The sequence below is a fragment of the Alligator mississippiensis genome, chromosome 1 (genome assembly GCF_030867095.1).
Source record: "Alligator mississippiensis isolate rAllMis1 chromosome 1, rAllMis1, whole genome shotgun sequence".
NCBI lineage: Eukaryota > Metazoa > Chordata > Crocodylia > Alligatoridae > Alligator > Alligator mississippiensis.
Genome location: NC_081824.1, coordinates 95,102,081 through 95,124,726, shown reverse-complemented (window position 1 = coordinate 95,124,726; position 22,646 = coordinate 95,102,081). Strand labels below are relative to the sequence as shown.

At 43.1% G+C, this 22,646-nt stretch overlaps 1 protein-coding gene across 1 annotated transcript in view; it reads left to right on the top strand.

The window, feature by feature from the left end:
• The window catches only part of AK9 (adenylate kinase 9), a 191,235-nt gene that overhangs the window by 164,898 nt on the left and 3,691 nt on the right, over positions 1–22,646 (top strand). The window contains exons 31-38 of the mRNA XM_019499938.2: positions 1,298–1,499; positions 4,901–5,047; positions 8,703–8,923; positions 12,333–12,529; positions 13,021–13,190; positions 15,856–15,954; positions 16,036–16,138; positions 17,863–17,977. Coding sequence (XP_019355483.1) covers positions 1,298–1,499; positions 4,901–5,047; positions 8,703–8,923; positions 12,333–12,529; positions 13,021–13,190; positions 15,856–15,954; positions 16,036–16,138; positions 17,863–17,977 — 1,254 coding nt within the window. The remainder of the gene's footprint in view (positions 1–1,297; positions 1,500–4,900; positions 5,048–8,702; positions 8,924–12,332; positions 12,530–13,020; positions 13,191–15,855; positions 15,955–16,035; positions 16,139–17,862; positions 17,978–22,646) is intronic.

The window sequence follows — 22,646 nt, the reverse complement described above, 5'->3', positions numbered from 1 at the left end:
ATCTGCCATAACTACTTTAGTTAGAAGTCATAAACTAGTTATTCACATTGCTGGTCTGGCTCTCATTAGTACTGTGCCTAGGATGCTGCATTTCATTTTCCCAGTGTCCCATTTACCAACCCTACATTGTGACGCCTAAGACATTGTGTGTTAAATGACTTTGAAGGTTACTTAATCTCTCTATGCCTCAGTTCCAGTTTTCTGATTACATATATATGTTCTATCCCTTGTCTATCTAGCCACAATCTAATCTGTCATGTCTAATTAGTAGGGACCTACTGAATTCATGATTTTGTGGATTCCGGGAAATCAGGCATTGCCCGCAAAATCCAGGCAATGCCCTTGAAATCCGCAGAATCCACAAAATCCGCAGGGAAAAAAAAACTTACTGAACACTATGGCAGCTCACTGGAGTGGGGAAGGAGGGTGGAGGGGAACTGCCTGCTCAAAGGGCTGCCGGCAAAATGGCTACCATCCCCCACCCCTTGCCAGTGATTCACAGCAAGGACTGCCTATCATGTGGCCCTGCCTCTCTCTGCTAATCAGTGGTAAGAGGTGGGACCACACAACAGGCAGTCTCTGCAGCGAATCACCAGTGAGGGATGGGCCAATGGGGCCCCTCGGGCAGAGGCATGAAGAGGCCCACCACACTCTACCCATGACAAGGCTACCAGGGCCCGCATTCTGCCCACAAAATTGGGAGCAGCCCCTGAAAATTAGGTAGATCCCTACTAATTAGATACTAAATAAATGCCCCCATTACATACATGGGCATAGCTCTAAATAGAAACAGCTAGAGAAAACCTTTCCAAGGAGCTGTCTGTTAGAAACTCCTATTTAAGTGTAATGATTTTAATCCTCCGCTTTATATTAATTTTTTATTGCTCTTTTAAAGGTATAGGGACAGATTCACCTGTCCACTCTAGCAGCTTTACCAGTCAAAACTGGGTTTATACTTGCTTTGCTTTACTAGTACAATTAAAAAAAACAAACCAAATATTTATATAAAACTTTCCATTTTTATTTTTAATCTTTTCCCAAGAGTAAGATTATATGTGTCTACTGCTGTCCTAGTGAGCCTTCCCTCATTTTTTTATTTCCTACCTAATCTAGTATTTCTGAAACACCATGCTGCAGCCCAGGAAAAACTGTCCTGGCTCTCTACCAGTAATATACTGTGTTTATCCAAAATTATGAAAATCATAATTTTATGCCATCTGAACATCCTGTGAACAGAACTGTTAGGTTGCATTATAGCCTAGGTGAAAGTTAAGTCTGATATCGAAATGTTTTGCAGTTGCCAAGAAATTTGCAAGTATCTATGGGTTAATGAGACTATCTATAGGAGATGCTATACGTCTAGTGTTAACCAATCAGCCAGAAAGCGAGTTGGCACTTATGTTAAAATGGCATCTCCATAAAGGACTGACTGCACCTGATGAACTGGCTGTCCATGCTCTAGAAGTGGCTCTGATGGATCATGTGTGTACAACTGCTGGGTAAGAGGTTTCTTTCTTTTTTCAGTAAGATATAATATTTCTCTGATAACCAGAGATGGGCACATAGCCACAATGAAACAAGCTGTTTCTCTAAAGCTCTTCAACAGGACTGAAGGATTTTTCATGACGAAGTTATACTTTGGCCCTCCCCATTTTGAGGCACAAGTTAGGCTCTTCAAATGAGCATTCAAGAACAATTCTCAAGCAGGATTTTCCAGTTTTCAACCAAACATATTCAGTAGGGCTGTGCAAGGCTTCGGACCATGCTTCGGATCCGAAGAAGCTTTGGACGTTTCAGCATCTGAAGCAGCATGTCTGGATTGAAGCACCGGCTTCTTTAGGCTTTCCAAAGTGGTTCTGAGCTTCCGAACCACTTTGGAAAAGCTTCGGAGCCACCTTGGAGATCTGGCCATAGGTTATAATGGGGAATCAATGAAATATCTATAACTTTGTTGGTTCTTGTCTGATTTGGATGAAACTTGCAGGGATGGTAGCCCCTGCTGAGGCCACAAAGCCTGCCAAGTTTCAAGGAGATAAGTGCAGAGGTTTGGGAGGAACTGCACCTCAAGCTGCGGACAAGCAAAACTCGTGACATGGGTGACACTGTGTGTTAAGGTAAAGCAGGGTGAAAGCTGCAGGGATGGTGGCCCCTGCTGCGGTCACGAAGCCTGCCAGCTGTCAAGGATCGGTGCAGGGCTTCTGGGTTCCGGGGCCCTGCACCTCTGGCTGCTGACAGGCAAAACTTGTTACATGGGTGCTTGTGCTTGTCTTGGGGCAGTTGATTTTCTGTATTATTTCCTCTCCTTAGTCTGTGGTTTTGTAGGTGTTAACAAGTTAACAAGCAACGATTAACACCTACAAAACCACAAACTAAGGAGAGGAAATAATCAGTACAGACAATCAACTGCCCTAAGACAGGCAGTTGCACAAGCACCCATGTCACAAGTTTTGCCTGTCAGCAGTGGGAACCCAGCCCGGAGCTCCAGATCGGATTGCTGGCATCCAAAGCAGCCGGATCTGAAGCTGGATCAAATAGCTGCCTACTGACACTGGCCAAATATTCAGCTTTCCTCCTCTTAATATTTCACATTTTCTTAAAGTAACTCATTCAACCAAAAGGACAGTATTTTCCAATGTAAACTGAATATGCTCTCTTATAGCAAATACCTGAAGCAGTTAAGACTTGTCCCTTTCTCTTTGGCAGTGCAGACCAACAATTAAGAACTTCATACCACTCACTCTACTATATTGTTGCTGTTGTTATTAATATTGTTGTTGTAGGTGTTGCTCTTAATATTTTAGTGTTTAAAGTTTATTTAGAAGCAGCAAGAAACTGCTTTTCTTCCATCCCTTATTTCTTATGGAACTTTCATTTCCTGGGGCTTCATTTTCTGGGGCTTTTTGGGGGGTCGTTCCAGGATGGAACCACCCACCAAGCTGGTCAGAACTAAAAAGCGTCTTGGAGTAGCCTTTAAACTATTCTAAAGGCACTTAAAACAGAAGTGTACATTGATTAAAGGGTGTTAAACCATTCTAAGCGCCCCCCAAAGCATCTTAAAGTTATGCTACTTCAGGTGAGGGTTATATTTGAACAGTACTACCTAGCTTAAGGTTTTGCTAGTCTTCTCTATGGAAATAAAGTGAGTAATTTGCAGTCATTCAGCATTCCAGGATGTACAGATTTCAGCCTGTCTAGCTCTAAAAAAACTTGCCACCCTCCCAAACTCCACTGCTTAGGGGGTGGTACTGACCTCAAGCCAACACACGACCCCAGTGAGTATGGCCCTAGCCTACGTGGCATCATACTGCCAGCTCCAGGAACTCCAGGGCTAGGGACAGAAGTTACACATAAATTGGATTAAGTCATCAGAAACAGGTTTAAACCTTTAACAGAACAGTAGCTCAGTACACATAAACCAGTTTTTAAATGGCTTAAACTGGTTTAAAATAAACCTGGTTGACTGTAGTATCAGACTTAACTGATTTGGGTCAAACTGGCTTATGAAACTTCTGTCCCAGAGCCCTTCCTGGTTCAAGTTAAATCACAGTCCCCCAGCATCCCAGCATGCTTTCCATCCCTGAGCTGGGCTGTGCTGTCTGTTCCAACAGAGAAGGGTTTTGTGGGGGGAGGCAAGGACTGCCCTCCACCCCCCACCCCCCGGCAAGCCCAGCTGGGGTATGGGGCCAGGGAGGGGGATTAAACCAACCTTCCCCAAGTACAGAACTGCCCTGCTGCTAAACTTACTGAAATTTACTGCTGGCTGCAGTTGTGGACTACAAATCCCAGAGGCACCTGAAAGTGAGGAAAAGCAAGTCACAGTTATACAGGACAGATAGCATTAAGCCTTAACCTGCAATTGCTCTGAAACTATTCTAACTTTAACACTGCCTAACATTGCACAGATTTAGAATAGTTTAAAGGTAACCTGTAACAGCACCCTGTCACTTAATCATTTCTCATTAGCTTCTGCTACTTTCTTTCCTGTAGTAGGGAAATTCTCCCAGGAAATCACATTCCATACTAATCTTTGAAATTCATTTTTAATCTTTGAGAACAGGTGTCTGTCAACTGGTCCTTTTTAATGTAGCTGTTGGAATGTTGTTTTGGTAGATGTTACACCAATATTCTCTAACATGTGACAACTGTATTTCTTCTTCAGTATGGATTAGGCAAACCATTAAGTAAAATATTATGAATTACCTTAAATATTATCTCTTACTAGCCAGTCTGTATTCATATCAATAAGTATGTATATCAGTAGTTCACAGCCTTTTGGGGCTTGAGGCATTCCTCATTAGATTTGAAGCACTCTTTCATAACTTTTGTGAAATAAGTGGCACTCACTTTCAAAAACTAATGTACATATTAGAGTGCTTAGACTTCCTTGCAGAGGCAGAGGAACCTGTGACTGCAATGGAGGAGTGGAGGTGGTAGATTGATAGGAACAGGGACAGACCTGAGCCTGCACATAGCTGCTCAAATGTATCTCTTCACATGTCAAAGAGGGATGCGAATCAGTGATGTAGGTGGCCAGTGGAGGCTGCAGATAGCAAAAATAGTTATGTGACAGATGTCTTATAACTTAGGACTACACCATTTTTAGGATACTCCACCATTGAGTTGTACACACTACCAGTCTGCATTACTACATGTTCCTATCACCTTTCTTCTTGGCCTAATCCCTGCACTCCTGTCTTACTGCTTGTTACACCTACTTGTATTTTTAATTAAACTCTGTGAATTGGGGATTGTTTTTTAGAAGTCTGTACATCATGGAAAGCAGGACGAGGTCTTTCATTTAGATTTTGTTCTTGTTAAAATTATGTTGCATATATGAACTGTTAATTTATAATGGTTAATTAGAAACTAACAGGGTTTTTTGTGTGTTGGTTCTATACAGAGTTGTTATTGATGGGTATCCTGTAACGAGAAAGCAAGTGAACCTATTGGAATCAATGAGAATAATCCCAGTGAAAATCTTTGAGCTACAAATGGATGCAAAGGAGGTGTTTAGAAGAGCATTACAGGATAAGGAAAGAACTCCTGGGTAGTGATGCTCATTGCAAGCAATGTTTTTATCCATGTAAATCTTGTCCTTTCTCTCAAAGTATCTACCTAGGTTTCAGTGGGTGTGTCTACACATGCAATTAGTGCACGTGAATAAACTCTTGAGTTTATTGCTCCATAGGTTTTTGCTCCTGGGCACACCTTTGGAATGTGCACATGGGAGCAATTAACTCTGGACCTGATTATTCATGAGCAGCATATGAAACCCAGTTGGAGCAGCCCCAGCTGGCAGAGGGCCCTGGGGGTGATCCTGCCAGCCTGTAGCTGCTCCCCCTGGCTCCATGTTCTGCAAAGGGGCTGGCTGGGGCACAAAGGAACTTCAATGAGGGGCTAGCCAGCAGACAGGCCCTTACTGAACCCAGCCGGGTCAGCATCTATACATGCCCTGCTGCAAATGAAAACACTCCACAGCAGGGTAGTACTACAATTTACTAATTTACAAGTACTACTGTGCTGCAGAGTTTATTAGTTTTGTGCACCCTAATAGGGACACACATGTAGACACTGAGACATTTACTACAAAGCTAATTCATCAGCTCCATAGTAAATATCTCATGTAGACATGCCCTGTGAGGTTACTTTTGTGTCCTGGGTCACCATAGTCTCATGAGTGCCAAGAAGCATGAAAAACAAAATGCCAGTTCTGCTACTGGATTTTATTACTTACCAACAAAGAATTAGTATAATCCGCAAAATTGATATTCTCTGTTTATAAAGTAATAATCTTTCTCTTTCCTTAACAGTCATTAATGTAGGACTTTTTAAAGGACAGGAGTAACATATATTTTACTTATCCAAAGTTCAATGCATAAATTACTTATCTAAGCCTTTCAGTGAAAACTTCTCCTTCACTTCTTTTCTTTTTTGATGAGATAAATATTCAGACTTAAATCCTGTCAGTCTGCTTTTTGATTAACAGCAGAAAGTAGTTAATACCTGGACAGGGCACCAAAAAAACAGAACACACAACCTAAAATTAAATTGGATAAAAACCATGCCCTCATTAGGACATCTTGGAAAGAAAGGTGTTTCCTCCACAGGGAGGAATAGGCTGCAATCGGACCTAGACAGGTTACAGGGGTGGGTGGATGAGAACAGGATGGGTTTCAACACTGACAAGTGCAGGGTGCTGCACCTGGGGAGGAAGAACCAGCAGCATACCTATAGGCTGGGAAACTCCCTTCTCATCAGTGCAGAGGCAGAAAAGGATCTTGGAGTCATTATTGATGCCAAAATGAACATGGGCCAACAGTGTAGAGAAGCAGTCAGGAAGGCCAACTGCACCTTGTCATGCATCCACAGATGCATCTCAGGCAGGTCCAAGGAGGTGATCCTCCCACTCTATGCGACACTGGTCAGGCCGCAGTTGGAGTACTGCATCCAGTTCTGGGTGCCGCACTTCAGGAGGGATGTGGACAACATGGAGAGGGTCCAGAGGAGGGCCACTCACATGATCAGGGGTCAGCAGGGCAGGCCATACGAGGAGAGGTTAAGGGACCTGAACCTGTTCAGCCTCCACAAGAGAAGGCTGAGGGAGGATCTAGTGGCCATTTACAAACTAGTCAGGGGGGACCAGCAGGCATTGGGGGAGTCCCTGTTCCCCCGAGCACTACCAGGGGTGACAAGAAATAACAGTCACAAGCTGGCAGAGGGTAGATTCAGGCTAGATATCAGGAGGCACTACTTCACTCTCAGGGCGGCTAGGATCTGGAACCAACTTCCAAGAGAAGTGGTGCTGGCTCCTACCCTGGGGGTCTTTAAGAGGAGGCTAGACGAACACCTTGCCGGGGTCGTTTGACCCCAGTACTCTTTCCTGCCATGGCAGGGGGTCAGACTTGATGATCTGCTCAGGTCCCTTCCGACCCTACCAACTATGAAACTAGGTGAAATGTTTATAAGAATTTCCAGATTGCTTATAATGTTGTTGTTATAATTGCTTATAATGTTGCTTATAATTTCTCATTTGCTAATCAAGCAATGACTACACTGCTTGTAAAGTGAAAGTTGAAACTCCATTTGCATCACAAAAACATCATGTAGCACTATCTTTTTCAAGACTTTACTTTAGAAATTACATCTTTCATTTCAAAGTAATTATATTTTCTAGGCTTATTTATACAATTCAAATGCACAACCCCAGTAAATAATAAAAGGTAGCACTGCCTGGGGATGTAACTTATGGTTAAAAAAGCTAATATAAGCTTTTTAGCACTGTTTGAATTAAGAGCCTTTATAACTCTACAGTTTAGACTAGGTATTCCTACTTTTACCTCTCCATGGACTGCCACCTTGATGGGGTGGAGAGGTTTGCGTGTATCAATGACCCTAAGAGCAACACTGTCAGGGGTCTTGTAGTCCTGGTAGGGTCACCCATGGCAGTATGGTTAAAGATGAGGTATCAGACAAAGTGCTCTTTTTCCAACATAACATAAAGACTTCAATGGTGAAGCGGCAGAAGCAGAAGGCATAATTCTCAATGGCTGTGAAGGCAGATGAAGGCAGCAGTGGACAAGTATCCCACATCATCTTGGATCTCCTTGCCACTGGACACAGGTTTCTTCTCCACCAAGATCCATGTGGTTGCCAATACACAACAGGTTTCTCACATAAAAAAGTCACATGTAGGCTTCTCCCACTGGACCCAACATCTACCACAATAACTAATCACTAATACCCAGACCTCTACAATGCCCTGTGGTAGTAGATAAGTGGCAATGGGGACAGATGAAGTGATGGCTGGGAGTCCCTAGTCACAGATCCAAACACAGGCAGTGGTCACATGTTGGTCGCTTCACCCTTGGAATAGGACAGGAGGGTGATTTGATAGCTGTGATCGCAACTGAACAGTCCTTTTTGGGATCCCCTCTGCCCACTCTTCAAGGGGAGGTAGCTAGAAAAGGTGCCCTAAACATAGGCTGTCCCACCTTATCTTACCCAACTGGAGAGCCATAATTATCCATGACCGTGAGGGATCACCACTGCAATGCCTCTAGTTAGGTTCTAGTTAAAATTGTTCTGAGAGTTTTACGTAACATTCCAGTTTGAGATAATTTAGATTATTTGAACTAGCTTTATATATATGTGTGTAATAAACTGTAGATAGATATTTCCTGAGTTTAGAGCTTGTATTTTACTAAAACATAGTAAAAGATTATGGCTACTTCTTATCTCCAAATAAAAATCTGTGGTAGTATTATATTAAGTCTACCAGTTTAAGTTTCAAATAAACAATTGATCCTTCTGTCTTCTAAGTGTCACAAGCTTTGGTATATGCACTAGAATTTAAAGGTATATTACAATATGTCAGTAAACGTGCTAACGCATTCTAAGTTATTTTCAAAATACAAGTACTGCAGTCAGAAAATAAATATAGCATAATTTGCTTTGTTCCTGGATACCCATTTGGCTCCTCAAAATTAATAAGAATAGTGGATTTTTTCCTGTCCTCTTGGCAATGTCATTCTTAATAACAAAGCTGTATTTCATAAGCAGAATTTTTAAAAACACTATTAAAATAACCTCTAAAATATACAGATCAGAATCAGAAAATAGTTACATATATACATACATCTATCTATATGTATATGTATACTTTCCAGTCCTCTAATATAAATATTATTTTTTATTGTCTTTAGACTTCCATATCCTGCCCATGACAGTGCACAGATTCTAGCTATTCGGAATTCTTGCTATAGACAGCAAATAGATGCGGTTAAGACTTATTATGATAAGGAACATCAGAACTGGTGTGTGGCTGATGCATCACAAAGTAAATGGTGGATCTGGAACAAAATAGTCAAGGAAGTTCAAATTATTATTAGGCAGATCCAGATATATCTGGAAAGAATAAGAGAAGGTAAAAGAGAATATATTATGTTTTTAAATTGTACTTGTCTGTCTAAGATGCCCACAAAAATGGCCAGCGCTGCGATCAGCCCACAAAGTCACCCATCTGCCACATCAATTTTGGTAGATCCCTATTTATGAGCAAAGGCTGAAAGAACTAGGGTTATTTAGTCTGGAAAAGATTGAGAGGGGACTTGATAACAATCTTTAAATGCCTGAAGAAGGGTGATTATAGAGAAGATGGCGATGGGCTTTTCTCTGTGACTGTAGGGGTCAGGACTAGGAGCAATGGCCTGCAATGGATTCAGCAGGGGAAATGTAGGGTGGAGATTAGGAGGAATTTTCTGACTACGACAGCTGTCAAGCATTGGAACCAGTTACCTAGTGAAACTACGGAATCTCTATCCTTGGAAGTTTTCAAAAGCAGGTTAGACTTGGCTGAAGTAGGATCATCCCTGACTAAACTGTCTTGAGCAGAGGCCTGGACTAGATGACCTTGTGAGGTCCCTTCCAGCCCTACTTTCCTATGATCCTAAGAAATTGTAATTTAAGGAATCGGATAAACTTGCTCCAGATGGATCACTAAATTAATTCTCAGCCAAAAAATAATCTAAACTGAGGACATTTCAGTTACTTAGCAATGATAAAATTCTTATAAGAAAATGGTACCTGTAAAAAGAAACAAAAAGCAGTCAGTTCTGCATGGTCTGTGAATGAGCTTGCCTACACAACAAATGTGTCATATCAGAAAGTGGCAGAGGTATAACTGGGAAGTTTTGCACCCTTCGTGATGGTAGCACATAGAACAGGAGTGGCACCTGGGTTACTGGTAGAGGCAGCCAGGGAAGCAGTGTAGCGGCTATTTTTGTATCCCTCCCTCTGCCAAGTTGGCAGCCAGGACTGGTGCCCTGGTCATCCCCAGCCTAGTTATGCTACTGCAAAATGGGTTACCACACACCTGTTGAGTAAGTCAAAATAAAACTTAAGGCTAAACAAAACTTTGACATAGCTTGGGGTAGTAGGAACTTCCACTGCTTAATTATAATGAAGCTGATGGGAAATAATGTTCACAGATAACAGGAATATCACAAGAGGTAGTCCCATGATTATATGAAATTATCACCTCAGTTGTGCATGCACTTCATAGAAATAACAAAACACCTTCTTCAACCCCAAAAGGGAGAAAGGAAAGAGGCACTAAGTCATTCATTTTGCTAGAGATAAGTCACAGGCAGGCAATAACTAGGGCAAGCTGAGAGAGCTGAGCCCCAAGACGCAGCACAATTAGAATAAATGGAATTACAGTTGCCTTGAGACATTGGTGTCCTTGAGGAGAGATCCACATGCAGGTCCTATGCAACAGCACAGATCATGTTAAAAATGAATTGTTAAAGATACATTGTTAGTTAATGAGTTATTTATTAGGGGTGTGTGAAACAGGCCCTGTTCAGTTTGGATTCAGATTTGGCCCGAATCGGCGACAGTGATTCGATTCACTGATTCGGATCACTGTTCTTGATTCAATTTGGCCGAATCCGAAGATTCAATACTGATTCGGAGAATCAGCAATTCAGACATAGACACAGCTTTAAATGTTTACATACCTTGAGGTGCCAGCATGGCTCATGAACATTGCGATGCTGGGGTGGATGGAGCATCCCATAGGAGTGCGGCGCGGGGGCGGGGGGCCATATGCTCAGTGGTGAACCCGGAAGTGGACCAGAAGTAGTTCTGGTCCACTTCCAGGTCTGTCGGGGAGCACGCAGGAGGCCCCCCTGTGCCTCCCCAACTCAGCAATCGGTCACAGGGGGACCCTGGGTTCCCCCTCCAGACCCAGGAGGCACCAGTCGCTGATCTGGTGGAGCACAGAGGGGCCCTCCCGTGTGCTCTCCAGTGGATTCAGAAATGGACCAGAAGTGCTTCTAGTCCACTTCTGGGTCGCTGCTGAGTGCACTGGGGAGCCCCCCACACTTCTGTGGGATACTCCATCTGCCCCAGCATCACAGCATTCATGAGCTGCCTGCTACCTAGAGGTATGTAGAAAAAACATTTAAAGCTGTGTCTATGTCTGAATATCTCTGAATTGATTCGGAGGGTTTCGATTTGATTCAAAGAAATTAAAGCGTCTCCTGATTCAATTCAGATTTGAAGATTCGGCCACCGAATCTCCGCCGAATCAAATCAGGGATCAAAGCTTCACACAGCCCTATTATTTATATGCATTTTGTACCTTTAAGAAACTCTTACAAGAGCCTGTTGACCCTAGTTGTCCTGCCTTCCAGAGGCTCCTGTTACAGGATGCTGATCAGATAATGAAGCAGACCTTTGTCAGGCACAAAAGGCATTTAGAGCCTTGGACAGAAGCTCAGTTTTGTACACTAGTTTAAAATATATATATTTATTTTATATATATATTTATTTATAAATGCAGAAAATTCAGAATTAAGGTTAAATTTGCAAGTATTAGTTAGTTGAAATTTTCTTTGGGGATCAAATTCAGTCTTGACATAACCTGGAATAATCCCCAATTTAAGTTTTTATGTCAGACGATACCATCATTGAATTTATCAGCATGTCTGAGGGTGGTCCAGTCTGAGTCAGATTATTTCTGGAGAAAGAGCCAGCCCACAATTTTTGGAGGCCCCCTGCAAGAAATAGTTGTGGAGCCCCTTGCCCCAAAGAACCTGGCAGCAGCCGGGGGTGAAGGGTAGCAAGTGGCCAGACGCAGAGGGCCCCTTAGCTGTGGGCCCCCTTTCAGCTGCAAGTTTTGCAGTATGAGATGGGCCAGCCCTGTCTGGAGTGAAAACAGATGATAATGTCTCTTATTCTGTCCCTATTAAAGCTTCCAGGTCAGTGCCCTTCTTGTAAATGTATATCACATCCCAAAAGGTATTTAGGATTTTTTTCAAATATAGTTTGAGCATCAGGCCTTTTAAAATATAACTTAAGGTACAGTATTATATGATATTTTATGTAACAATCAATTTAGTTAAACCTTGTAGTTATAAGACTAGAATGAATAAATGAAAGTTTGTATCCCATCCTAAACTCAAATGTATCCCTGCAAAACATTCAAATTACAATTGAACTGTTTCTTTTGTAACACAAAGAAATGAAACAATACACCACCAGTGCAAAACTATCCCAGTGAAGCAGATTAATTAAGCATGGCGAGTATCCCATATCAATAGCATTTATTGTTTTCTTAAGTGTTTGCCAGAGAAATGGTTACCAAAATAAATCAGCAAAATGTTTTACAATGTAATTTTAATAATCTAATATTCATAAAGACTGCTTGTTTCTCATTCTAAGCATAGAATATAATTGTTATATTTTTTACAATGAATATAAAGATCATAAAATTATAAGTGGAAAATGTTTCAATACTACAAAATATCATTATTGATTATTATTCACAGGAAAAGCAGCCAATATTGCTGATTTATGTATTACAACACAAGAGCTGCGGTCTCGGCTGGGAGAGTTTGGGCAGTACTGTCCTGTTAGCCTTGCAGAAAAGGGTGAACTGGTTGACTGCTCTGTAACCTCCTCATTACAGTTTGCTGCAGAATTTCGAGGACACTACTACAAAATGGCTTCCCAGGAGGAACTGGACGTAAGTGGCTCTGAATAAAGAAAATACACTGTTAGCTTGGAAAATTGCACGGTTTGCTACTATGAGTCTGTATATATTCTGTACAGAAATTAACTCTATTTTAATTAGGCTGATTGTTTTCTTATGATATTCTAATCATTGTTCTGTATACTTCTATCAGTTCTTGAGTTAAAATGTAGTGGAAGAGAATCTTATCAATGCAAAATTCCTCTGAACAAACATTCACTTATAAACTGAAATATTTCAGGTCTTCCATTTCAAAGCATGTGTCTTCTTCCCCCACTCCTTTTTAATTTATACAATGGGAACGATAGCCTAGATGAAGGTGGGTTGAAGGAAGAATGGCTTTCCTCACTGTCCCAGCACTTTGTGATGCAGGGAAATAAAGGAACAAGTAGCAAATGTGTATGAAACAAGCCACTTCCTATGTAGCATGTATAAAATTATTACTGTATATTTCTCTCATCTTACAAAGGTTTCTCACATTACAGAAATTCTTGAATACACCAGAGTTGTATGTGCCACCATTAGCACCTAATCCTCTTCCCCCACCAAATATGCTCCCAAAGAAACTGACTATGGCAGACGTAAAAGCCTTATTCCCTAAGAGTGCAGAAATGCAAGGATACTGTCCAGTCACTTACTTAGATGGAAAACAGAGGTAAATCTTAACATTTCTTAGAATTTGTATGAAAAACCCATGTACCTTGTATTAAAAAAAAAGAAACACTATTCCATTTGAAACAGGAATAAAAATTGCAACAGTATACATTGGGCCTATAGCTTTGCAAAAATTTGTGAAGTTATCTTTTGAATCCAGTACTGCTGCAGGGTTTGTTATGAACCTGGAATATGAACAAGTTGCAGAAAGCAAGAAGTGGTCTAAATCCAACCAGGTTTTCATTCCCTAAAAAAGTCAAAGCTCCTGTTCCTATTTTTAGGGTTCCAGTCCATTTCTGCCCCTTGTCCTTTCTGACATCAAGGAGCAACTGATATGTCTGCTCCACTCCTTTTCTTGTAAAGTATGTGGGTGGCTGAGCAGTGGGTCCTGACTGTTCCCTTTCCCTTTTTCTTCTGGAGTAGAATTTAAAACACTCTTGCATTAGCTATAGTTAATGCTCCATTAGCTCCCATTCTTGAAGCTGAACAGTAGCCAACTAAGGGGAGCACCATGACTGACAGCCTGCCCTCCCCCCTGCTGGACAGAGAAGGCTGTCAGTGAACAGCACGCAGAGCCCCCTGCTAATCAGCTCTGCTGGTCAGCCATCCAGGCTTTGTAGGCAGCAGAGCTGGAGGTCTGCTGGACACAAAAGTGGTAGCACAAAGCTGACTCTACCTAGGCTTCACCAATTAGCTGCTTAGTGGAGCCCAGGAAGGGGCACGGTTGTCTCAGACATCAGGAGCGTTTGTACACATAACAAGAGTTTAATTCCCAAGGTTATATTCTACAACTCCTAAATTGAAACGGTAGGCTATAGAATAAAACCCTGAGGACTAAACCATTTTAATTCTTCCATCAAGTTATGGTGAGGGACCCAATCCTTTTTTATTTTCTGTAGGAGCTGGAGCCTGTCCACGGCTGGGGGGTGAGCTGCCAGAGAAGCAAGCAGCCCCTGAGCTGCAGGGGGCCACCATCCTTCCCACCATGGTGGCAGCATCCCCCAGGGCTACCCAGGGAGGCTGCTAGTTGGCCGGGTGCTGCCCCAGCTCAGAGGCAACACCCAGACAGATTTAACTCTTCCCTGAGCCTGCCAGAGCTTCCAGCACCTGGTAAACTGTCCCTGCCACCTTCCCACCACCTGGGACCACCTGGGAATGGGCTGGCTTGCTCCTGGGGCAGCAGTAGGATGGTTGAGTGTGCTGGCAGCTGGAGAAGGTGGTGGGGATGGTACTCAGGGCACTGGAAGCCCACTGAGCCTGAGCTTCCCCAAGCCCACCCAGACTTCCAGTGCCCCGGGCACTATCCCTGCCATATTCTCCGGCCACCACTACATCCAGGCCCCTTTCTGCCACCTCCCCACACTGCCCCAGGAGCAAGCCAGCCAATTCCTGGATGGTCCCAGGGGATAGGAAGGCAGCGGTGGTGCTGGAAGCCCCAGCAGGCATAGGGAACAGTTGGATCCAGCTGGGTGCTGCCTCCAAGCTGGTGCAGCATCCGGCCCACTAGCAACCTGCCCTGGTGGCCTTGGGGGGTGCTGCCACTGCAGAGGGAAGGACAGGGTCCCCCCCAAAGCTCAGGGGCCACTTAGCCCACTGGCAGTTCGCCCCCTAGCCATGAGCAGGCTCTGCTGGGAAAAAAAAGGATCAGGCCCCTCGCTGCTTCTGCCTGCTGAAGGCAGAAGTGGCAAGGGGCCAGTGCTTTTTTTCATTGGAGCCTGCCCACCTCTCTCGTGGCTGGGAGGTGAGCTGACAGCTGCATTGTTGCATTTTGCAAAGTTGCAAACTAAACTACATCCGGATGTAGTCTAGTTTGCAATGATGCAAAATCATTTAAACCCCCCCAAAAGTCTTGCACATGTACATTGTGATGCCATTAAGCCACACACAGTGACATTTTTGTCACATGTATATGTTAACAACGTCATGTATACAAGTGCCCCAGGGCTCCCTGGTAGCTCTCCACTGGGTGTGCTATCAAGGAGCCAGTCACTCTTCCTCCCTCTCCCTTGTGAGGGAGCGCTACTTGTAACTGTACAGGTGGTAGACACAAAACAGAGAGGGTCCTCTTTGAAAGCATTACTGCTTTGTAGCATGTTCAGCAGCTGTGTAATGCTACAACAGCTGTATGGCTGTACACAAATTGAACAGCTGTACACTCATTTTTTGTAGCACTATAAGGGCATATTTAATGCTACAAATATAGTGCCTGTCCATGATCTGAATGTCCATTCCCTGTTACTATGGGTGTGGTATTCCATATTACTGCTGGCCAGGATGAAGTAAGGGAGCCAGTGGTCACCACTATGAGCTGTAGTTGATGCTCCATTAGCTCCCATTCTTGAAGCCAAACAGGTGGGACACAAAATGGATGGATGCACATAATAACCTAACTATTCCACAATTGTCATGGTTCAGAAATGTCCAAAAATACACTGCCTTAGATTTCCAGGTAGAATGGTCACCTTCTAGGTGCTTAAGTGTTGTGACTCACACCAGGGCTGGTAGCGAGCACCCAGGCCAGCATGTCTGGCACTGGATGAGTGGTGGGGAAGTGCTTGCACCCATGGTTTGATAGCTTTTTGAGGAGGAGATCTATATAGGCTTATTGTCTATTGTAACAAAAATTGCCTATGAATCATCTTTTGGGTTTTTTTCTGTCTTTTTAGATATGAAGCCTTGGTACCTGGCAATACTGGGTATGCTGTGGCATATCAAGATAAACTGTATATTTTTGAAAGTGAAGAAAAACTTCAGAAGTTTATGAGGTAAAGTTATTAATTTTATTTTAACTTTGAATTATTGAATATACTTTGTATCTTGAAAGCATTTAGTTTCTGTCTTTCTAGGCTACCAGAAAAATACTGGAATCTGAAGCTTCCACACAAACTCCCTCCCATAAAGGAGCCGGTTCTACTTACTGCTCTTCCCTTGACGGGATACCTTGAACAGGCTAGTTTCTGCTTCTATCGTTTATAGTAAAATTAAAAAATAAGATAATATAGTTCATAACATACCAGATAGTTTTTATATATTTTAATTATCATATTAAACTCTCATTAATAAAGGTAAGATTAATTAAGTAAACATCATGGGAATAGTTATGGGAGGAAACAAAGGTGGCTTAAAAATGGTAGCTATTTGAAGCTACTCAAGTATCTGTGATCTTAATTGTGAGAGAAATTAATAGGCAGAATGTAGGGCAGCCAAAGGTGTATGAATAAACTGTAGGGCTATATGATAAAACGTAACCTGTCCCAAGGCTCCTCAGTTTATTTTATGACTGCGCAATTTATTTCAGAACTGTTAATACCACATATGTAGTATTTAGGGATATTTGCTTTATAAATGAACAGAACAAATGGGCAAGATCCTAGTCCACCTATTTGGCATATAACTGGTGTTTAGGCATTTAAATGTCAGAGATCCTATTGCACTGTGCTTGAAACCCTGAGAAACCATCAGCATAAAAAGTGGGTGGGTCCTCTCCAGCCTTATGTCTAGGTTACAAGAAACAGTAAGGAAAACACAAAGGTATGTTACAAAAGTAACAGTTTTTCAGGAGTTTGTGCAAGATGGAATAGGACCAGGTTATGACATTTATATGCCTAGATGCCATTTAGATATTTAGTGAATTAAACAGGATCTAGCCCAATTATAAGGCTATGACCATAATATCTATCTGCTAATCCATCTTCCTATCCACTAGTTTATCTTGGGGCAGCAAAAAAAGTGATTTAAAATTTGCCCTTTTACTAATGTGCTTCTAATGCTTTATGCCAGCCATTAACAGTCACCAAAGGACAAAAATACCACCATAGATAGATGGCAGACAAGGTTCTTTGGGTGAAACTGATATCTTTTATTAGACTGACTTAAATAGTTGGAAAACAATTTTTAAGCAAGCTTTTGGGTTCAAAAACCCTTCGTCAGGCTGAGGAAGTTTCAACAGTTGGTGTGTGCTTTTCCTGGATGGATGTACAACCTACACCCCTGTACCATAGATAGATGTAATAAAGAGACTTTTTAGGTATTGTTGGTATGTATTAGCTGTATTATTACAGCACCTTAGGTCACAGTAATAGACCAACACCCCATTGTTGTAGGCATTGTACAAACACAAAACAAAAAGCCTCCAAAAGCTTGCCTCCTTTTCCAAGCTACAGTGATAAGCTAGGCGATACTACAAGGAAGCTAAGTGATACTACAAATCACATTTTCCCTGAGCCACTAGAAACAACATTCCTTACACAAATACATTCCTGTCAGTGCTAGTTAAGGTTATGACCAGATGATGGTAATGGAAATGAAGCAGCCACTGCACACTAGATCTGGCCAAGTGCGTTTATATGCATGTGTATGCATATGCATTCATATAAAACTTGTATGATCTTTCTACTAGTACTGCAGTTTGCCACTGAAAAGTATTATTGAAAGAAATACTAACCATGCACTATTTTTCTTATTAATGTGTCCATATTCGTTATGGTTGAGTCAGTTACTACTGTACTCCCATTCAACTCAGTGACAAAACTCCCATTGATGTAGATACTCAGATACCACATTATGTCAAAGCTTAACTAGATATACTTTAGTGATGGCAGGATTAATGTTTTATGTCATATTGTATCCAAGCTGGTTAATGGTCCTCTCCAAAGTTTGTTTTATATCTTTAGGGGGTAACAACTGCTCTGATAAAAGCTCTGAATGAAGTAGGCTGCTTCAAGCCAAAGTTTCCATTCCTAAGTGTAAAAAAAACTGCTCTGCTGTTTGTGGCTTACCATTTAAAAGGTATGTGAAAATATGTATTATTATAATAATAAGTATTGAAGAAATGTATTCAGTAGATTTATAGAACAGTTTTAGGTAAAAGTGCCATCCCTGACCATCTGGATTTCCTGGATTTCTTAAAGTATGGTGCTGCTGCCACTAAAGCAGTGATTCCCAAAGGGTGTGCCATGGAACAACAGTGTGCCATAAGTGCGATGGAGGTGTGCAGCAAGAGCCCCTATGTGAGGAGGTAAATGGTTTCCTCCCCTGTCCAGCACCCTGCACCTGCCCCAGCTGCTTCTGTGGGGACTGCTGCTACACTACAGCCTTTCCCCACCCTTCTTTGACCCCAGGCATGAGGGAGACCCACAGTGTGTGGCTAGAGGGAAGCATGGGGGAGACCCTGCAGCCTGCCCCAGCCCCTTGCCTGCAACGGGGGAAGCAGGGGTTGAGAGGGACAGGCAGCAGGGGCACAAGTTGCCAGCGGTGGCAGTCAATGGAGGGGCAAATAGCTGGGGGCATGAGTGAGAGGGCAGGCACAGGCATGAGGGGGCAAGGGATGGGGGCCTGGCATCTACCCTCCCAAATGCTACTTTCCCTGCCACAGCAACTGCAGAGAAGGAAGGGGGATGAATATAAGACAACCCGCCAATAATTGGATTCTATATATGGAAAATTATATGAAATGTATTCCATGTATAGAATCTAATTATTGGAGTGTCATCTTAAATTTGAAGTCATCTTGGACTCAGGTAAATATGGTGTGTTTGTATATATATATATATATATATTACACACCCACACACACACACACACACACACACACACACCCTCTTCAGGCCTAGGAGGCAAGAGTAAAGTGGGCCACCAATTTTAATCCAGAAACAAATGTGCCCCAGGTATCTGGGAAACACTGCACTAGATCTATGCCGGTTTTGCTATGTTAGCAGAATGGTGTGTGGCACCAGGCGTTTTTTATGCCGGTATGGCTACATCACCTCCATGAGCGGCATTACCTATGCCAGCAGAAGCCCTCTTCTGTCAGCACAGGGTTTTTGCCAGTGTAGTTATTTCAGCTGGGTTTTCATGCCCCCAGACCAATATAGCTGTCAGCAAAACTTTTCAATGTAGCTCAAATCTCTGTCTTATGAAGTCATAAACATGTTTTTAAAAATATGATATATAATGACTTATATAAGTATAACACATCTTTGGCAAATACACAGTGCACCAAGACAGAAGAAGAATTACATTAGTAAATGCAATAATAGGCAATCTACAAAGATATCATGAGAATCAACTGTCACTGAAGTTGTCTCTACACTAGGGAAAATACCCGTACAGTACTAACATATTTTAAAGTAAAAAAGTGAAACTGCCTTTAAGCTAGCTTGGGAACCAGAACTATTTTTAAAATTGGTCAAAATCAGTATAATGAAGTCTGCTGAAAGATCTAATAAAATCTCAGCCTGGTTACCTAAGCAATGCTCATGCCAAAAATAACAACAAGGTCCAAATACTTTGAAAAAACATATAAATGAAACAGACTGTAGATTAACATACAGCAATAGTAGCTATTTAAGCCAGCTCTATACTGTGGTCTCGGGCACTGGTCCACTTAATTTATGTATGAACGTGAGGCAAAAGCTGCACTGATATCTTTCTGGGAATGAACAGAGGACAAATATCTATCCTGATTTAAGTAGATCTTTAGCAATCTTTAGCTTAGCAAAGCTTTGTTCACCAGACTGCTTGTTTGTGATGTTACTGATGAAGATTTCAACTAGAAAGGGTTACTGTACAATCAGTATGCTACTGATTTTGTAGTTCTACGTCATTCTTATTTAATCTACATTCTCAGATCACCTTGCTTTCCTAGTAGATAGTTATGTAACATCATTAATAAAAGGCTTGACCTTTTTATTATTAATAAAAGGCTTGACCACTTAAGCTTGACCTTTAAGAAACTGAAGAGATACAGGTTAATAGAGTAAAACTTCTTGTGAAGTTGACAAAGGTAAGACTTCTAACCTCCCTGGAGGGGGTATGACCAAACTTTGTCTCAAATGTTCATTATGTTGGGTTATTATTGGTTTCTTCATTGCTTCTAGATAGTCAGAGCACAACAGTACCTTAAAGAAATTTTAATTATATACAGGTATGGCGGAGCACAGGGTGCTCCTGCCACTTTAAGGGCCTGGAGCCGGCAGCCTCCAGGTGCCTGATTGCGGCAGCCATTTTGAGGCCTATATAAACCAGGCAGTTTGGCTACAGGAGGTCAGGCAGCAACATTGCCTGGCCTTAGGGCTGCTGCGAATGCCTGGAGGTAAGGGGGAGCTGCAAGGGGATGGTAGGAGGCTCCTGGTCCTGGGCATGACCTGAAACTGCACCCTGCTGGGAGTGGGTGGTCTGGTGGGGCTCTCAGTGGTGTGGGAGCCCCCAGGAAATGCCAGGTCAGTGATCACCCCGGTGAAAGGTGAGTCGGGGCACCTTAACCCCTAGCTCCCACCACCACCGGGTGGGTGACCCCTGAGTTGGATGAGGGCCGAGAGGGCCCGTGTGTGTGAGGGGCCCAGAGAGGGCGGACCCCGAGAGTGGGAGTGATGTGGGCGAGGTGCCACGGTTGCTCCTAGGAGGAAGGGAGTAGTGGCACGGTGAGGCCCAGTGTTAGTGAGTGGCTAGAGAGACCCAGCCCGAAGGGGAGAGTCCCCTCGACTGGCCCATGCTGGGGCCAGGACCAGTGAGGGTCAAAAGGGCCGGGGGCCCACCACGAGGGACGCCCAAGAGCCGGGGGCCTGGGGTCCTGACTGGCCTTGAGGTGGGCCAGGGCTAGATAGCCGAAGGTTCCAGGGGAACCACACCCGAGAGGGGAACAAGGCTTCGGGTGGGTGAGGTAGCCCAGATGAGGGCGGAGTGGCCGCCTGAGTAGGGAAGACCATAGTGGGGTCGCGTGGAAGATTCTGGGGCCCAGTGTGGGGCCGGTGAGATGTTGAACACCATGATGCCATCTGCGAGGCTTGGGCTGCATTATTAGGGGAGGTCGGAGCCGCAGAGCACCCCTGGGCATCGGGGCAGTTGAAGGGCAGCCTCCCGCTTAATTATCATCTTAATTGAACTCATCATCAAAGGCGTGGTGGGCGAGATGAGCGGGCGGTTGCCCAGAGACAGGTGGGCGGGCCGTGAAGAGCTCGGCCCTGAGTAGGCCTGCTGTCACGGTGACAGGCAGACGGGCCACAGAGTTCGGCCCCGGGAGGCCCCCTGTCACAACAGGCAGCCCAGAGAGTGCAGGGTTTTGCGGATTTTAATATCATCCTAGTTTCTGACCAAGTTGTGGCTTCAATACAGATTTTGAAAGCAGTTCAGCACCATACCAGTGCAATGCCCTGCCATGTCAGTATTGTTGTGTCGTACTAGGAGTGCTTTGTAGGTTAGTGTACTAACATACCTATACCATTAAAGTGCTCTTTGTGTAGACATGGCCTTAGCCTCCTGATGCAAAGACAAACAGCTTGACTCTGCATTGGAATTCTATAGATTGTACCAGCAGTTCAGATGAATGCTTTTTTTTTATTAAAACCAAAAGTCATTCAACAGTTATACAGATAATTTTAAGTGTATAGGTCAATACTAAATATCATCTTGTATTACTGTACTATTTACTATATAGGATCATAGACTCATAGGAAAGTATGGCTAGAAGGGACCTCATAAGGTCATCTAGTCCAGCTCCTTGCTCAAAGCAGGATCATTCCTGACTAAACCATCCCAGCTAAGCATCTGTCTGTCCTGCTTGTGAAAATTTTCCAGGGATGAACATTTCAGTTTCACTAGTAATTGGTGCTAATGCTTCACGACCCTCCTAGCGAGCAAGTTCTTCCTACTCTCTAACCTAAATTTCCTCTGCTGCAGCCTGAAGCCACTGTTCATAGCCTTGCCCCTTACAGCCACAGAGAAAAGTTTATTTCCATTCTCTTTAAAAATGCCCTTCAGGTATTTGAAGACTTATCAAATCCCCACTTCAGTCTTTTCTTCTCCTGACTAAATAATTTTACTTATATCAGTCTTTCATCCTAAATCTTGCTTCCCAGGCCTCTAATAGTTTTTGTCACTCTTGGGTGGATTCTTCCCAGTCTGTCCACATCCTTCTTGAAGTATGGGGCCCAAAGCTGGACACAGTACTCCAGGTGAGGCCTCTCTAGTGCTGAACAGATTAGAATAATCACTTCCCTAGATTTGCAAGCAAATTTCCTGTTGTTACAACTCAGTATGCTATTTGCTCTTTTTTGTAATAAGAGCACGCTGTTGGCTCATATTAAGTTTATAGGATCATAGGAAAGTAGGGCTGGAAGGGACCTCAAAGGACATCTAGTCCAGGCCTCTGCTCAAGACAGGATCATCCCTAACTAAACTGTCTCAGCCAAGTGTCCGTCTAACCTGCTTTTGAAAACTTCCAAGGATAGGGATTCCATAGCTTTGCTAGGTAACTGGTTCCAATGCTTGACAGCCCTTATAGTCAGAAACTTCCTCCTAATCTCCAACTTAAATTTCCCCTGCTGAATCCTGAGGCCATTGCTCCTAGTCATGACCCCTACAGTCACAGAGAAAAGCCCATCGCCCTCTTCTCTATAATCACCCTTCTTCAGACATTTAAAGATTGTTATCAAGTCCCCTCTCAATCTTTTCCAGACTA